At 35.2% G+C, this 19,514-nt stretch overlaps 1 protein-coding gene across 1 annotated transcript in view; it reads right to left on the bottom strand.

Moving 5' to 3' along the window:
• CRYBG3 (crystallin beta-gamma domain containing 3) overlaps positions 1–19,514 on the bottom strand; it is a 362,092-nt gene that overhangs the window by 60,527 nt on the left and 282,051 nt on the right. Inside the window, exons 14-16 of the mRNA XM_053706046.1 lie at positions 13,864–13,990; positions 1,654–1,686; positions 801–910 (exon numbers count right to left, since the gene is read on the bottom strand). Coding sequence (XP_053562021.1) covers positions 801–910; positions 1,654–1,686; positions 13,864–13,990 — 270 coding nt within the window. The remainder of the gene's footprint in view (positions 1–800; positions 911–1,653; positions 1,687–13,863; positions 13,991–19,514) is intronic.

The raw sequence follows: 19,514 nt of genomic DNA, 5'->3' as shown, positions 1-19,514 counted from the left end.
CAGGCTCACCAAAATTGGACAATAGAAGTTTGGAAAAACGTTGCCTGGTCTGATGAGTCTCGATTTCAGCTGCGAAATTCAAATGGTAGGGTCAGAATTTGGCGTAAACAACATGAAAGCCTGGATCCATTCTGCCTTATATCAAAAGTTCAGGCTGGTGGTGGTGGTGATGTAATGTTGTGGGTATATTTTCTTAGCACTCTTTGGGCCCCTTAGTACCAACTAAGCATAGTTTTCAATGCCACGGCCTAGCTGAGTATTGTTGCTCACCATGTCCATCCCTTTATGACTACAGTGTACCCATCTTCTGATGGCTACTTCCAGCAGGATAATGCACCATGTCACAAAGCTCAATGACAATGAGTTCACTGTACTCCAATGGCATCCACAGTCACCAGATTTCAATTCAATAGAACACCTTTGGGATGTGGTAGAATGGGAGAGTCGCATCATTAATGTGCAGCAGACAAATTTGCAGCAACTGCGTGATGCTATCATGTCACTATGGACCAAAATCGCTGAGGAATGTTGAATCTATGCCATGAAGAATTAAGGCAGTTCTGAGAGCAAAAGGGGGTCCAACCTGGTACTAGCAATTTGTACCTAATAAAGTGGCTGGTGAGTGTATATATCTATATCTATATATATATATATATATATATATATATATATATATATATATATATATATATATATATATATATATATATATAAAAACATGCATACATACACATACACACATATCATTCTCTCTGAACAACTAGTGGTACAAATCACAGATTTACAAGTATTATACTTACCACCCTCTTAAAACTTTAAAAGATTGGGGCAAGAATGACTGGAACTCTGAAACCTCATTTGTGAAACTCTGACAGTTCCCTTGGAAATTGACATCACTATATGCATCAATCTGAAAGTACAAGCAACTAAAAGGCTTAGAACGTTATCATCACTCTTAGCTACATCTTCTCATTGGGGTTGTTAATTAAAACTAAAGCAACTTGTTCACTAATATAACTGAGATTCATTGCATCACAACAGATTATATCTAAGTTCTCAAAAACTTGTAGAGATAAAAGCAATGAGAACCTGCATTATACAAGCTATACATATTGTGACAAACACTGATTATCATGCATGGGTTACTGTGCATGCATTGTTAGTCGACACAAATGTGAATGCGCAGGAGGTAAGGTGCAGCACAGCTTTCCATATAAGAACAACACAAAGCACTTAATAAGGGGTATGTCTCTTTAAGCATTTACAATGGATTGATTATATTTATTCTTCTAGAGTCAGTAGCGGACCTACTTAACAGAGGGCCCTGGTGCAAAAAATGTTTGGCCCCCAAAGGTAACTCAGTAGTAAGAAATAGTAATATACAGGCTTTTCTGTATAATGATTTTGAGGATAGATAGAAAAATAAATAGACAGAAATAGATGATAGATGTATTTGCAACCTGCTCTAATAAAAGGCTCCCCATGCATTAGTTTGTACACATTCTGCACATGTCTAAGGGCCCCTCCAGCACTTGGGCCCTGGTGCAATTACACCTTCTGCACCAATGGTAGTTCCTCCCCTGTCTAGAGTATTTAAAAGTATTTTTATTCACAGAAATATACGGTTTATGGCATTTAGAGTCAAGAACATACCATGTGTTTTGGCTCATGTTTCCCATACGGTTCCTGAAATAAAACCAAATAAAACATTATGATATACATTATAGCTATTTGTTTTTCTTCTTTCATCTACAAGCAAATTATAGAGCTAAGATTTTATTAACATTAAAGGGACAGTAAACACCTTAAGGTTTGTATATAGTTATGAATAATAAAAAACTTTGCCATATATTTATTATTATTTATTTATTTATTTATCTTCTTTTCATGTAATAGCTCTTAAAATGAAGCACTTTCTAATTCTCAGAACTTCAAATGCCCCTGCTTATTTATGAAGGCTAACTCTGCTACATACAGAACCCTAATTAGATTATTAGAGCAGATTTATTATGATGCGGGCGGACATAATACGTTGTAGCGGATCGTATCCACTGATACCGCTAAATGCAGACAGCATGCACTGTCAGCATTTAACATTGCACAAGCATTTCTAGTCTGCCCCAGAAGTGGCAGATAAGTTAAGGAGCAGCATGTTAAATTGGCCCCTAACACTTTGCTGCAGTTGCTTTACAAAGAATAAACTACACCAACCACTTTCCTTATTTGTAGGAGACAATCTAGACTTCAGCCTGTAGATAAAACGGTTTGCCACAGTTGCCACTGTCATTGTGTTAACAAAATCTCCATTGTTTAGCTTCAGCAGAAAAGATAAATTAACAAAACTATTCATGTAGTTTCTTACATAACTAATCAACCACAAACATGTAGCTTTATTACATAACTAATCAACCACACACATGTAGCTTTATTACATGACTAATCAACCACACACATGTAGCTTTATTACATGACTAATCAACCACACACATGTAGCTTTATTACATGACTAATCAACCACACACATGTAGCTTTATTACATGACTAATCAACCACACACATGTAGCTTTATTACATGACTAATCAACCACACACATGTAGCTTTATTACATGACTAATCAACCACACACATGTAGCTTTATTACATAACTAATCAACCACACACATGTAGCTTTATTACAAGACTAATCATTACAACCATGTAGCTTTATTACATAACTAATCAACCACAAACATGTAGCTTTATTACATAAATCAACCACAATATGTAGCTTTATTACATAACTAATCAACCACAAACATGTAGCTTTATTACATAACTAATCAACCACAAACATGTAGCCTTATTACATAACTAATCAACCACAAACATGTAGCTTTATTACATAACTAATCAACCACAAACATGTAGCTTTATTACATAACTAATCAACCACAAACATGTAGCTCTATTACATAACTAATCAACCACAAACATGTAGCTTTATTACATAACGAATCAACCACAAACATGTAGCTTTATTACAAGACTAATCATTACAACCATGTAGCTTTATTACATAACTAATCAACCCCAAACATGTAGCTTTATTACAAAACTAATCAATCACAAACATGTAGCTTTATTACAAGACTAATCATTACAACCATGTAGCTTTATTACATAACTAATCAACCACAAACATGTAGCTTAATTACATAACAAATTAACCACAATATGCAGCTTTATTACATAACTAATCAACCACAAACATGTAGCTTTATTACATAACTAATCAACTACAAACATGTAGCTTTATTAGATAACTAATCAACCACAAACATATAGCATTATTATATAACTAATAAACCACACACATGTAGCATTATTACATAACTAATCAACCACAAACATGTAGCTTTATTACATAACTAATCAACCACACACATGTAGCTTTATTAGATAACTAATCAACCACACACATGTAGCTTTATTACATAACTAATCAACCACACACATGTAGCTTTATTACATAACTAATATGTAATAAATCAATCATTACAACACTCATATACACACACACATTGTAGCTTTATTAAATGACTAATCAACTACAAACATGTAGCTTTATTACATAACTAATCAACCACAAACATGTAGCTTTATTACATAACTAATCAATCACAAACTTATAGCATTATTACATAACTAATCAACCACACACATGTAGCTTTATTACATAACTAATCAACCACAAACATGTATCTTTATTACATAACTAATCAACCACAAACATGTAGCTTTATTACATAACTAATCAACCACAAACATGTAGCTTTATTAGATAACGAATCAACCACACACATGTAGCTTTATTACATAACTAATCAAAAAACACACATGCAGATTTATTACAAAACTAATCATTACAACCATGTATCTTTATTACATAACTAATCAACCACACACATGTAGCTTTATTACATAACTAATCAACCACAAACATGTAGCTCTATTACATAACTAATCAACCACACACATGTAGCTTTATTACATAACTAATCAACCACACACATGCAGATTTATTACAAAACTAATCATTACAACCATGTATCTTTATTACATAACTAATCAACCACAAAAATGTAGCTTTATTACATAACTAATCAACCACAAACATGTAGCTCTATTACATAACTAATCAACCACAAACATGTAGCTCTATTACATAACTAATCAACTACAAACATGTAGCTTTATTACATAACTAATCAACCACAAATATGTAGCTTTATTACATAACTAATCAACCACAAACATGTAGCTCTATTACATAACTAATCAACCACAAACATGTAGCTCTATTACATAACTAATCAACCACAATATGTAGCTTTATTACATAACTTATCAACCACAAACATGTAGCTCTATTACATAACTAATCAACCACAAACATGTAGCTCTATTACATAACTAATCAACCACAAACATGTAGCTTTATTACATAACTAATCAACCACAAACATGTAGCTTTATTACAAGACTAATCATTACAACAACCATGTAGCTTTATTACATAACTAATCAACCACAAACATGTAGCTTTATTACATAACAAATCAACCACAATATGTAGCTTTATTACATAACTAATCAACCACAAACATGTAGCTTTATTACATAACTAATCAAACACAAACATGTAGCTTTATTACATGACTAATCAACCACAAACATGTAGCTTTATTACATAACTAATTAACCACAAACATATAGCATTATTATATAACTAAACCACAAACATGAAGCTTTATTACATACCTAATCAACCACAAACATGTAGCTTTATTACATAACTAATCAACCACACACATGTAGCTTTATTACATAATTAATCAACCACAACATGTAGCTTTATTACATAACTAATCAGCCACAAACATGTAGCTTTATTACATAACTAATCAACCACACACATGTAGCTTTATTACATAACTAATCAACCACACACATGCAGCTGTATTTCAAGACTAATCATTACAACCATGTATCTTTATCACATAACTAATCAACCACACACATGTAGCTTTATTACATACCTAATCAACCACAAACATGTAGCTTTATTACATAACTAATCAATGACAAACATATAGCATTATTACATAACTAATCAACCACACACATGTAGCTTTATTACATAACTAATCAACCCCAAACATGTAGCTTTATTACAAAACTAATCAACCACAAACATGTAGCTTTATTACAAGACTAATCATTACAACCATGTAGCTTTATTACATAACTAATCAACCACAAACATGTAGCTTTATTACATAACAAATTAACCACAAAATGTAGCTTTATTACATAACTAATCAACCACAAACATGTAGCTTTATTACATAACTAATCAACTACAAACATGTAGCTTTATTACATAACTAATCAACCACAAACATATAGCATTATTACATAACTAATCAATCACACACATGTAGCATTGTTACATAAATAATCAACCACAAACATGTAGCTTTATTACATAACTAATCAACCACACACATGTAGCTTTATTAGATAACTAATCAACCACACACATGTAGCTTTATTACATAACTAATCAACCACACACATGTAGCTTTATTACATAACTAATATGTAATAAATCAATCATTACAACACACATATACACACACACATTGTAGCTTTATTAAATGACTAATCAACTACAAACATGTAGCTTTATTACATAACTAATCAACCACAAACATGTAGCTTTATTACATAACTAATCAACCACAAACATATAGCATTATTACATAACTAATCAACCACACACATGTAGCTTTATTACATAACTAATCAACCACAAACATGTATCTTTATTACATAACTAATCAACCACAAACATGTAGCTTTATTACATAACTAATCAACCACAAACATGTAGCTTTATTAGATAACTAATCAACCACACACATGTAGATTTATTACATGACTAATCAACCACAAACATGTAGCTTTATTACATAACTAATCAACCACAAACATATAGCATTATTATATAACTAAACCACAAACATGAAGCTTTATTACATAACTAATCAACCACAAACAAGTAGCTTTATTACATAACTAATCAACCACACACATGTAGCTTTATTACATAATTAATCAACCACAAACATGTAGCTTTATTACATAACTAATCAACCACAAACATGTAGCTTTATTACATAACTAATCAACCACACACATGCAGCTGTATTTCAAGACTAATCATTACAACCATGTATCTTTATTACATAACTAATCAACCACAAACATGTAGCTTTATTACATAACTAATCAACCACACACATGTAGATTTATTACATAACTAATCAACCACAAACATGTAGCTTTATTACATAACTAATCAACCACACACATGTAGCTTTATTACATAACTAATCAACCACACACATGCAGCTGTATTTCAAGACTAATCATTACAACCATGTATCTTTATTACATAACTAATCAACCACACACATGTAGCTTTATTACATACCTAATCAACCACAAACATGTAGCTTTATTACATAACTAATCAATGACAAACATATAGCATTATTACATATTTAATCAACCACACACATGTAGCTTTATTACAAAACTAATCAACCACAAACATGTAGCTTTATTACAAGACTAATCATTACAACCATGTAGCTTTATTACATAACTAATCAACCACAAACATGTAGCTTTATTACATAACAAATTAACCACAATATGTAGCTTTATTACATAACTAATCAACCACAAACATGTAGCTTTATTACATAACTAATCAACTACAAACATGTAGCTTTATTACATAACTAATCAACCACAAACATGTAGCATTATTACATAAATAATCAACCACAAACATGTAGCTTTATTACATAACTAATCAACCACACACATGTAGCTTTATTAGATAACTAATCAACCACACACATGTAGCTTTATTACATAACTAATCAACCACACACATGTAGCTTTATTACATAACTAATATGTAATAAATCAATCATTACAACACACATACACACACACACATTGTAGCTTTATTAAATGACTAATCAACTACAAACATGTAGCTTTATTACATAACTAATCAACCACAAACATGTAGCTTTATTACATAACTAATCAACCACAAACATATAGCATTATTACATAACTAATCAACCACACACATGTAGCTTTATTACATAACTAATCAACCACAAACATGTATCTTTATTACATAACTAATCAACCACAAACATGTAGCTTTATTACATAACTAATCAACCACAAACATGTAGCTTTATTAGATAACTAATCAACCACACACATGTAGCTTTATTACATAACTAATCAAAAAACACACATGCAGATTTATTACAAAACTAATCATTACAACCATGTATCTTTATTACATAACTAATCAACCACACACATGTAGCTTTATTACATAACTAATCAACCACAAACATGTAGCTCTATTACATAACTAATCAACCACACACATGTAGCTTTATTACATAACTAATCAACCAAAAACATGTAGCTCTATTACATAACTAATCAACCACAAACATGTAGCTTTATTACATAACTAATCAACCAAAAACATGTAGCTCTATTACATAACTAATCAACCACAAACATGTAGCTCTATTACATAACTAATCAACTACAAACATGTAGCTTTATTACATAACTAATCAACCACAAACATGTAGCTTTATTACATAACTAATCAACCACAAACATGTAGCTCTATTACATAACTAATCAACCACAAACATGTAGCTTTATTACTTAACAAATCAACCACAATATGTAGCTTTATTACATAACTAATCAACCACAAACATGTAGCTTTATTACATAGCTAATCAACCACAAACATGTAGCTTTATTACATGACTAATCAACCACAAACATGTAGCTTTATTACATAACTAATCAACCACAAACATATAGCATTATTATATAACTAAACCACAAACATGAAGCTTTATTACATAACTAATCAACCACACACATGTAGCTTTATTACATAACTAATCAACCACACACATGTAGCTTTATTACATAACTAATCAACCACAAACATGTATCTTTATTACATAACTAATCAACCACAAACATGTAGCTTTATTACATAACTAATCAACCACAAACATGTAGCTTTATTAGATAACTAATCAACCACCCACATGTAGCTTTATTACATAACTAATCAAAAAACACACATGCAGATTTATTACAAAACTAATCATTACAACCATGTATCTTTATTACATAACTAATCAACAACACACATGTAGCTTTATTACATAACTAATCAACCACAAACATGTAGCTCTATTACATAACTAATCAACCACACACATGTAGCTTTATTACATAACTAATCAACCAAAAACATGTAGCTCTATTACATAACTAATCAACCACAAACATGTAGCTCTATTACATAACTAATCAACCACAAACATGTAGCTTTATTACATAACTAATCAACCAAAAACATGTAGCTCTATTACATAACTAATCAACCACAAACATGTAGCTCTATTACATAACTAATCAACTACAAACATGTAGCTTTATTACATAACTAATCAACCACAAACATGTAGCTTTATTACATAACTAATCAACCACAAACATGTAGCTCTATTACATAACTAATCAACCACAAACATGTAGCTCTATTACATAACTAATCAACCACAATATGTAGCTTTATTACATAACTAATCAACCACAAACATGTAGCTCTATTACTTAACAAATCAACCACAATATGTAGCTTTATTACATAACTAATCAACCACAAACATGTAGCTTTATTACATAGCTAATCAACCACAAACATGTAGCTTTATTACATGACTAATCAACCACAAACATGTAGCTTTATTACATAACTAATCAACCACAAACATATAGCATTATTATATAACTAAACCACAAACATGAAGCTTTATTACATAACTAATCAACCAACCACAAACATGTAGCTTTATTACATAACTAATCAACCACACACATGTAGCTTTATTACATAATTAATCAACCACAAACATGTAGCTTTATTACATAACTAATCAACCACAAACATGTAGCTTTATTACATAACTAATCAACCACACACATGTAGCTTTATTACATAACTAATCAACCACACACATGCAGCTGTATTTCAAGACTAATCATTACAACCATGTATCTTTATTACATAACTAATCAACCACACACATGTAGCTTTATTACATACCTAATCAACCACAAACATGTAGCTTTATTACATAACTAATCAATGACAAACATATAGCATTATTACATAACTAATCAACCACACACATGTAGCTTTATTACATAACTAATCAACCACAAACATGTAGCATTATTACATAACTAATCAACCACAAACATATAGCTTTATTACATAACTAAATAACCACACACGTAGCTTTATTACATGACTAATCAACCACACACATGTAGCTTTATTACATAACTAATCAACCACACACATGTAGCTTTATTACATAACTAATCAACCACACACATGTAGCTTTATTACATAACTAATCAACCACACACATGCAGCTGTATTTCAAGACTAATCATTACAACCATGTATCTTTATTACATAACTAATCAACCACACACATGTAGCTTTATTACATACCTAATCAACCACAAACATGTAGCTTTATTACATAACTAATCAACCACACACATGTAGCTTTATTACATAACTAATCAACCACAAACATGTAGCATTATTACATAACTAATCAACCACAAACATATAGCTTTATTACATAACTAATCAACCACACACATGTAGCTTTATTACATGACTAATCAACCACACACATGTAGCTTTATTACATAACTAATCAACCACACACATGTAGCTTTATTACATGACTAATCAACCACAAACATGTAGCTTTATTACATCACTAATCAACTACACACATGCAGCTTTATTACATAATTAACCACAATATGTAGCTTTATTACATAACTAATCAACCACGAACATGTAGCTTTATAACATAACTAATCAACCACAAACATGTAGCTTTATTACATAACTAATCAACCACACACATGTAGCTTTATTACATAACTAATCAACCACAAACATGTAGCTTTATTACATAACTAATCAGCCACAAACATATAGCATTATTACATAACTAATCAACCACACACATGTAGCTTTATAACATAACTAATTAACCACAAACATGTAGCTTTATTACATAACTAATCAACCATAAACATGTAGCTTTATTACATAACTAATCAACCACACACATGTAGCTTTATTACATAACTAATCAACCACACACATGTAGCTTTATTACAAGAATAATCATTACAACCATGTATTTTTATTACATAACTAATCAACCACATACATGTAGCTTTTTTACATAACTAATCAACCACAAATATGTAGCATTATTACATAACTAATCAACCACACACATGTAGCTTTATTATATAACTATTCAACCACAAATATGTAGCTTTATTACAAGACTAATCACTACATCCATGTAGTCCTTTTTAAATAAGCCACATCATGTAAAGATTTACAGTAATCAGAGGTTAACTATTACATTGTAACATATCAAAACACCTTTTTTCCACAATTAAAAATATATTGAAAATAGCATAAAAATACCAACTGTGTTCATTGATAATTAAACTATTCAGACATTGGTAGTAAGTGAAACAGAAGATCTGTTTTATATATGACATAGCATAACAATGATTTGTGGAACTAGGATTAGACAAACAATGTACAAGTAATAAATCTCCTCTCCAGAATTTGTGAATTTCATCCTGTATTAGTTCAAAACTACTTATATAAATGACTAGTGAATTTAGGTCACTGTATGTGTGACTGCTTATGTACAAAAAGAATACAGTTACTACAGCTTGTGTAAAAAAAAAAAAAGTACCATTACGAATTAATGCACTAGTAGCAAATTCTGTTCTAAAAATTTTACAAGCAAAATCATCAGCTAGTAAACATATTATCTTGGGAATATTGTTTATTTTAAAGAGACAGTAAACACCTTAAGATTTTTATATAAAATGTTTAGTTTCTTTTCTTTTTTTTTTTTTCCATAATGGACTTTTGTAAATTTTGGATAGTGTTTTTTATTTTATTTGAATTGAATATTTTAATACATACTAAATGATACATCACAAAATGAGCAAGACATTTTAAAAGCTATTTAAAACTATTGGCAATCAAGAATTCCAATTTTCAACAAACATTTCTGTCCTAGGCACACTGTCTCCAGAAAACATGTAGGAATTCAGAGAATAAAATTTAATTTTTAACTCAACAAAAGAATGAACAGACTAGCTCTCAAAATCCAATAAGTCTTTTACTTTACAAACCTTCTGTTAGAACCATAGAGTAAAACATTAACCGGCAATACCAGACAAATCTAGGGTTCTCATGAAGGAGAAGCATATTTTATTGTCTATAGTACACATTTCATTTACTTTCCTACATGCTTAAAATATTTCTCTAGATCAGGGGTCTCAAACTCAAATTACCTTTGATGGTCAAATGTTCTTCTCCCATGGGGGCCGCTTCCAAAACTTTGAACAAAATTAAACTATATATATATATGTATATATATATATATATATATATATATATATATATAAAAACACACACACAGACCCCACCCCCACACACAGACCCTTACACACACACACAGACCCTTACACACACACATAGACCCTTACACACTCACACAGACCCACACACACACCCAGACCCCCCACACACACACATACACAGACCCACACACACACATATACACACACAGACATACCCACACAAACACACACACACATATACAGATCCACACATGCACAGAACCCCTCACACACACACACTTACACACACAGACACACACACAAACACATACACACACAGAGCCCCCCCACACACATATACACACACACCCATACAGACTCACACATACACACACAGACCCACACATACACACACAGACCCACACATACACATACACAGACCCACACACAGACTAAAACATACACACACAGACCCACAAAAAAACACACACACAGACCCCCCCCACACACACACACACAGACCTACACACACACACACACACACGTTATGGCATGGCAGTATTTTAAACAAAGCAAGCTATACAGTCCCTCTCTTAGATAGAGACACAAAGTAAAACTCACTATAAGGTAACTGTGCTTGGAACATACCTTCCTCAACCCCATTGCTTGTCGTCCTCTGCTGCTGCTCCTGACTGTTTCTGCTGCTGCCTGCTTAGACTCAGTTTGCCCCACAGTCTCACTGAGAGTTACACTAGCTCTGCTTTGATATCTGATGAAACGACCCTTTGGGGGTTGAGAAACGCGTCATAATAAAGCTTGAATATCTTTTATTCTTGGAAGTTGTTCACGTCCTTTTATTCAGTGCTATTGAGCAGGATTTAAGCAACAGACCAGTCCTTCTAAAGACAAAGAGCTTTTACGGCCACAGCAAAAGGCACTCACTGAGCCGTTACCAAGGGGATAGCCTCAGGAGGTGTGTCGTTTGGCAGTGTACTAGCCACTGATTAAGTGCTAGCAGGCGAGATTGTACTGGTCATAGCACAGTACCACAGCTTCTGGTAAGCGCATTACCTTTCCACATTGTATCACTTTTATGAAACTCAATAGTAATATCCCTGCTCTCTGGGACCAAGAGGAGCCGCCTTCACCAAGAACCGACAACTGGGATCACATTTCATGGACATTAGCTGTTACTGCTACCAACTGTCGGCTGAGTACGATAGATTCGTTATTTGACAAAGTTAAGAGTCACACTTTTTTACTTAAAAAATAATTTTCCCTACAGCGCACCTTTGTATCCCCTTCTGGGATATCACAGATAATTTTAAATAGATTTACTTTCCTAGTCAAAGATAATGGAAATGTATTCCATCTCTTCATATCAATCTCTATTTGCTATATCACTGGAATATCCAGAAATATGGATTTTTGAGATTTTAATTCCCAGATAAGTGAAATGTTTTAATAACTCAACGCATGTATAGTTCGAGCCCCTCATCTCCTCTCCTCAACCAAAGTATTTTTGACTTGGGATCATTAACTTTAAAAACATTCTCGAAAGTTACTTATGACAATCAAAATTAAGGGAATATAATTCTCTGGTTCCTGAACAAACAAAATCATGTCAATTACATAAAGAAAAACTTGAGATTTTTAATAATTGTAATTTCTGGAAATGTTTGGTGAAGTTTAATCACTAAAGGGTCTAAAACTAAACTAAATAGGGGGAGAGGGGGTAACCTTGATGTGTGCCTCTTTGAAGAGTATTTCCAGATAAAATGTTAAATTTTGCATAATGAAACAACTTTGCAATATGTTTTCATTATTTAGGCCTGAAAATTGAGCAGCTTCTAATTCTCAGAATATGAAATGCACATTTTTTTTTTATTTAACTCAATTTATGACAGTGGCTAGCCTTGTTGTCTGTGGACTAAAGCCCAGCTTGGCTCATCAAAAAAGGCAAATGCTGAGTGGAGTTTGGCTATTAAAAAATAATTGAAGTAAAATGGATGCTAATTTGTTTAAAAAAAAATGTTAAGACTTGGCTGATATTTTCTTTTAGATCAACACAAAATAAATCCCTTGTAATTAGAAGGTGTTTATTGTCCATTAAAATATTTAATTGTATAATTTTATGCTAAAACACTTTAGAAACGGTTTTAACTAATTGTATATCCTCCTTTACTCCAAACACAACTCACCAGTATGACAGGTCTGATGGACAGAATAGTATTATTGTTTCCTCCCCAGTCCAAAAAGCTTTTATATTTTCCCTTTTCCAGAATATACTGTTCCCCACAGAAGTGTTTCTGTTGATAAGCGACCCACCTGGCAACAACAAATTGTAACATCATAAAATTTAAGTAAACTCTGGTTAGAGCCTTTTGTTAAAACATGTTATTAGGTTGTGGCTTCAAAACACAACATCAGCTATTTCATATACACAAATAAACCTTAAAAAGCAAATCACATACATTTTATATCCTGCAGCTGGTAAAAAAAAGTAATTGGAAACACGTTAAGGGAAAAACTATTTTATAGTATACAGTCCCTTTAAGTAGATGTAAACATGAAAAATCATATTTGTGACGAGAACAATCTCGCCACTGTGCATTGGAGGAGCCTGGTTGCCCGTCTGCTGCCTTTAGACTATGGCCCCATGTTGAAATGCTTACTTTTCCCCTGCAAAGACACGAAAGCCGGGTCATTCAGTACTTGCCCTATTTGGACAGTGATACCCCAGATAGCTATGCCATGTAGCCCATTTGTATAACAAAAGACTTTGGCTCCATGGCAATTGAACTGTATTGCTCTGTCTGTGATAGTTACATCAACCATTGTGTAAGGTAAGTGTATCAACCATTGTGTAAGGTAATTGTATCACAGACAGAGGGGAGGATTTTGTGTGGGAGTGTCTGAGAGTATTGTATGTGTTTATTGGCTGTTTTACAAAACCCTGTGGGTGGTACTAATGTGTAAAAATGTGTATTTAAGAACAATAAAACCACAGCTCTTGCTGATTCCTGTTTTACCCTCAAGATGGAGCTTGGTCTCATGTTTGGGGGGAATTGCGACTTTGGATTATTCTTTTGCCTGTTCCAGGAGAGAAGGATTTAGTGTATTTTCCCCATTCGGTGTATTAACTGGGTTCGTGTGTTGCTGTTCCCGTATTAAGGGCATCTTTCATCTGGTATTAACCCTCGATATCCGGGTTATACCGTAACAATTGGTGGCAAGCGACGGGATTGTCCTCATCGCCCAGAAGAGCAACTACACATCCGTGGATTTACAAGTTGGGGGCAACGCATGTTCCAGTACAGCGACCCTAAAAGCAACAGAATGGAACCAGCATTGTTATATGAGGAGGAGGACCTCGATGGCCGGGATGCATTAAGGAAAGGCATCTGGTACCAGGCCCTGGATAATGTACAATACCAGCGGGGTGAGAGTCTCCCCAGTGAAGAGCAGCGGTTGCAGAAGCAAGTGGCCCTGCGGATGCCCTTCCTGGGAGAGCAGCCCCTGGAGGAATGGGTGAAGGAACTAGAGCACCGGGTATGGCAGGAGCTATGGCTGGAGGATGCCTACCAGGTGCTCTGGTGGTATATGGCACATTATATACCCTGGACAGCCGAGCATGACAAACCAGAGGGAGAGGAGTTTGATGGTCCTGGCTTGTTATGGGAGTCCTTTGCAGAGCCTGACATCGGGAGACCTGCGCAGACCAGACTTCAGGACATTTTCTACGAGAGGGAGGCTAGGCATGACTGGGCTGACCCCCATGAGGTAGAGCCAGACCTGGCTCACTTAGCAGCCCTGGAGTGGGAACTGGAGCAGGACTACCGAGATCTCTTCCACTCCATTGGGAAGGCTCAGCAGGACAGCAAGGTGAAAGACCCAGATCCAGACCCATTCAGCTGGGAATATATTGTGGAGTTTAACTGGGAAGGACCCCAGGTGGCCGGTAGAGATGGGACAGAGGTCTCTCCACCGGTCCTGCAGGGAATTAGGAGCCCAGACTCCATTCCCCAGCGGCAGGCTGAGTTACAGGGGGCAGAGACAGTTGCTCCTGTCCCCCAGCAGCAGAGGAATATGCAGGGAATCGGGAGCCCAGTCTCCATTCCCCAGCGGCAGGCTGAGTTACAGGGGGCAGAGACAGTTGGTTCTGCCCCCCATCAGCAGAGTGAGATGCAGGGGATTGGGAGCCCAGTCTCCATTCCCCAGCGGCTGGAAGTACGTATGGGAGAGGAGCTTGTTACCCCCTCTCCCCAGCAGCAGCTTAACGCACCAGGGGGAGACAGTAAGCCCCACAACCGTGCAGATGGGACTGTGGTCTCTGCACTTACAGCAACAGGGCTGTTTAGCCAAAGGGGAGACAGTCGGTCTCCCCCCACAGCAGCATAATGCTTTGTCCAAAGGGGAGACGATCAGTCTCCCCCTCCAGCAGCACAGCTATGTATCCAAAGGGGAGACAGTTGGTCTCCCTCTTCAGCAACCAGGCTCCCACCAGGCTACTTCTGTGGTAGTGCTGGCACCCGGGCAGAGTACAGCTGGTCTCTGCCCACCTTGCAACCCACCAATTCAGCATACCAGTCCCCCACACAGCCGTGGTCAGGCACCTGGACATGGACAAGTTTCTCCTCTACCCAGGTGTAGTGACCATTTATTGTGGGTGGGCTGTACTGCTGATTGTGTTTTGTGGGTGGGTTGCTGGACTAACCAGTGCACTGACCGGCAGGAGGTCAGATACCCTGTTAGTCTGTTTGAAAAAGGGGAGAGATGTGACGAGACCAATCTCGCCACTGTGCATTGGAGGAGCCTGGTTGCCCGCCTGCTGCCTTTAGACTATGGCCCTATGTTTAAATGCTTACTTTTCCCCTGCAAAGACACGAAAGCCGGGTCATTCAGTACTTGCCCTATTTGGACAGTGATATCCCAGATAGCTATTCCATGTAGCCCATTTGTATAACGAAAGACTTTGGCTCCATGGCAATTGAACTGTATTGCTCTGTCTGTGATAGTTACATCAACCATTGTGTAAGGTAACTGCATCAACCATTGTGTAAGGTAACTGCATCAACCATTGTGTAAGGTAACTGCATCAACCATTGTGTAAGGTAATTGTATCAACCATTGTGTAAGGTAACTGCATCAACTATTGTGTAAGGTAATTGTATCAACCATTGTGTAAGGTAATTGTATCAACCATTGTGTAAGGTAATTGTATCACAGAGAGAGGGGAGGATTTTGTGTGGGAGTGTCTGAGAGTATTGTATGTGTTTATTGGTAGTTTTACAAAACCCTGTGGGTGGTACTAATGTGTAAAAATGTGTATTTAAGAACAATAAACCCACAGCTCTTGCTGATTCCTGTTTTACCCTCAAGATGGAGCTTGGTCTCATGTTTGGGGGGAATTGCGACTTTGGATTATTCTTTTGCCTGTTCCAGGAGAGAAGGATTTAGTGTATTTTCCCCATTCGGTGTATTAACTGGGTTTGTGTGTTGCTGTTCCCATATTAAGGGCATCTTTCATCTGGTATTAACCCTCAATATCCGGGTTATACCGTAACAATATTTATGCAATATTCACATTTAATAAAGGTTTTAACTATGTTTTTACTCTAAATAGTTCACATTCAAATGTTCTGCACATTACAGGATATGTTTTATTTATTTATTTCTAAATAGATATTCCTATATATATTTGTATATATCTATACCTATATATTTCCGCACGAGTATGGTGTGTTTTTTTTTTTCTCCATTGACTTCTAATGGGGAATATGTTATAACGCGCAATATGGTAAGTTCGTCTTTTCACACTCGTCGGGTTAGCACATGAGCAAAAACAGTTTACTTTCAAACTTATAATACAAACTTATAATCAATACAGAAATCCAGGATATTCCAAATGGTTCACAAACAATGGTCCTAGTTGGGTTTGGATGGAAGACTTAGTGAAATAACAAAGAATTTAATTTTATTTAGGGCCATTTTTCTAAAACACGGGATTGGCAAACTCAGTTCTGGTAAGATGGTGTTGAATAGAATAGGTTAAGTTGCTTGTGTAGTGAGGTGAAGCTGGGTTGGTAGGAGAAATGAGGATATGGTACTAGTGACATCAAAAATGTTAGGGGAGACTGTTAAAAAAAAAAAAAAAGGTCTCAATATATTTTGCCTTTCCCACAGGGGCTTTATCAAGAGATATATTGACCTCAGTACAGCAAGGAAAGCGTATAGTGCTGCATGCTGAAGTTAGTAAGCAGCGAGGGAACAATAGTTAATTTTGGAGCAGAGTAAATGTAACATTATGGTAAGCTACTTACATTAGTTCTATACAGAAAGTAGTATTTGGAACTGTACATTAAGATGGATTTAGTTTACATTTTGTGCTGGCAGAGGCGTAACTAGAAACCACAGGGCCCAGGTGCAATAATCTAAGAAGAAACCCCCCCACCCCCCACCCACCCCAAAAAAAAGTGAATTTGATACATAACTTTTTTTTTTTACATTTAACACAGAAAAAAAATGTGAATCAGATTACATGTCTACAAAAGGAGGTACCCTGTGCCCACAATCTGTGAGATGGTCTGACCCCCTATTACTGTATATAGTGACACTGTTTAACCCACTAGTACTGTATATAGTGAGTCAGTGACACAGTCTGTAATCTGCCGGTGAGATGGCTGTCCTGACCCTACCCGCCCCAGTACTTTATAAAGTGACCACAGTAGTCTGTGACATGGTCCAGCCCCCCTGTACTGTATATAGTGGTACTGTTGTATAGTGACACTGTTTACCCCCGCCCCTCCATGCTGTAGTAACAAGGTCTGTAATTTGCTGGTTCCGCAAACATACACACACACACACACACATATACATGCATAAATACACACACAGTCACATACATACATACACACACACATAAACACCAATGGGTAAAACAGAAACACTAACCCCTGTAGTCAGAGACACTAGTGAGGCATCATGTCACACTGACATGATATCAGTGCAGGCAGTGGCAGGTCAACATTTTTTTATTTTTTTTTTAAGCTGGGCACCCCACCCTTGGGGGCCCAGTCGCAATTGCGCCCTCTGCACCCCCTGTAGTTCCACCCCTGTGTGCTGGCAATATAAACAGACCAAGGGAGCACATATATTTAGTGAGGGAAAGTGCTGTAGTGGGGCGGGCTTGCCTTCTGATTAAAAGGTAGTGGTTTGTGTGCTGTGTCAGACACTCCTGACAATTAATACATTTCTCTGTGCTGTTTAATAAATAGTTTACACTTAGTGCAATGTTTTTACATCTGTTTATTCTTTTCTGTTTTTATAGGTATTGTTTTCTAAAGTGTTTTCTAAAGTGTTGTAGGATGAACAGTTGAGTGGATCATTAAAGGGACATTATCTATCTATCTATCTATCTATCTATCTATCTATCTATCTATCTATCTATCTATCCTATTTAACTTTTAAAAAATTAGTAAGCAAAATAAACGTTTAAATCCATATACATCTTCAAAATTATAGTTGTTCTACAGTCCTATGACATACCCTTTTGAAATTTGAGATATTGTGTTAAGGCTGCTTCACACTTTTGGGTTATTCCTATTCCTCTGGTCTACACCGTGGCATTTTTAGTTTTAAATTTGTTTTTGTTTTTCTCTGAGCTCAGTATACTACAACTAACACCCTGCTATCAGCTCGCTTCAAAAAACTATTTACCAACACTGGGCAACCAACAAACATCACTCACTCAGGCAATACTGTCATTTTTATTCTTGAATCTGCAAAACCTACCAAATGGTTATGGAAATTATCATAAGCAAATTCACTGTATGAAAACGTATCCATGTCT

Source organism: Bombina bombina, chromosome 3 (assembly GCF_027579735.1).
Source record: "Bombina bombina isolate aBomBom1 chromosome 3, aBomBom1.pri, whole genome shotgun sequence".
NCBI classification, from domain to species: domain Eukaryota; kingdom Metazoa; phylum Chordata; class Amphibia; order Anura; family Bombinatoridae; genus Bombina; species Bombina bombina.
Note: the sequence above shows the minus strand (reverse complement) of the source record. Positions and strands in the feature narration are given on the sequence as shown.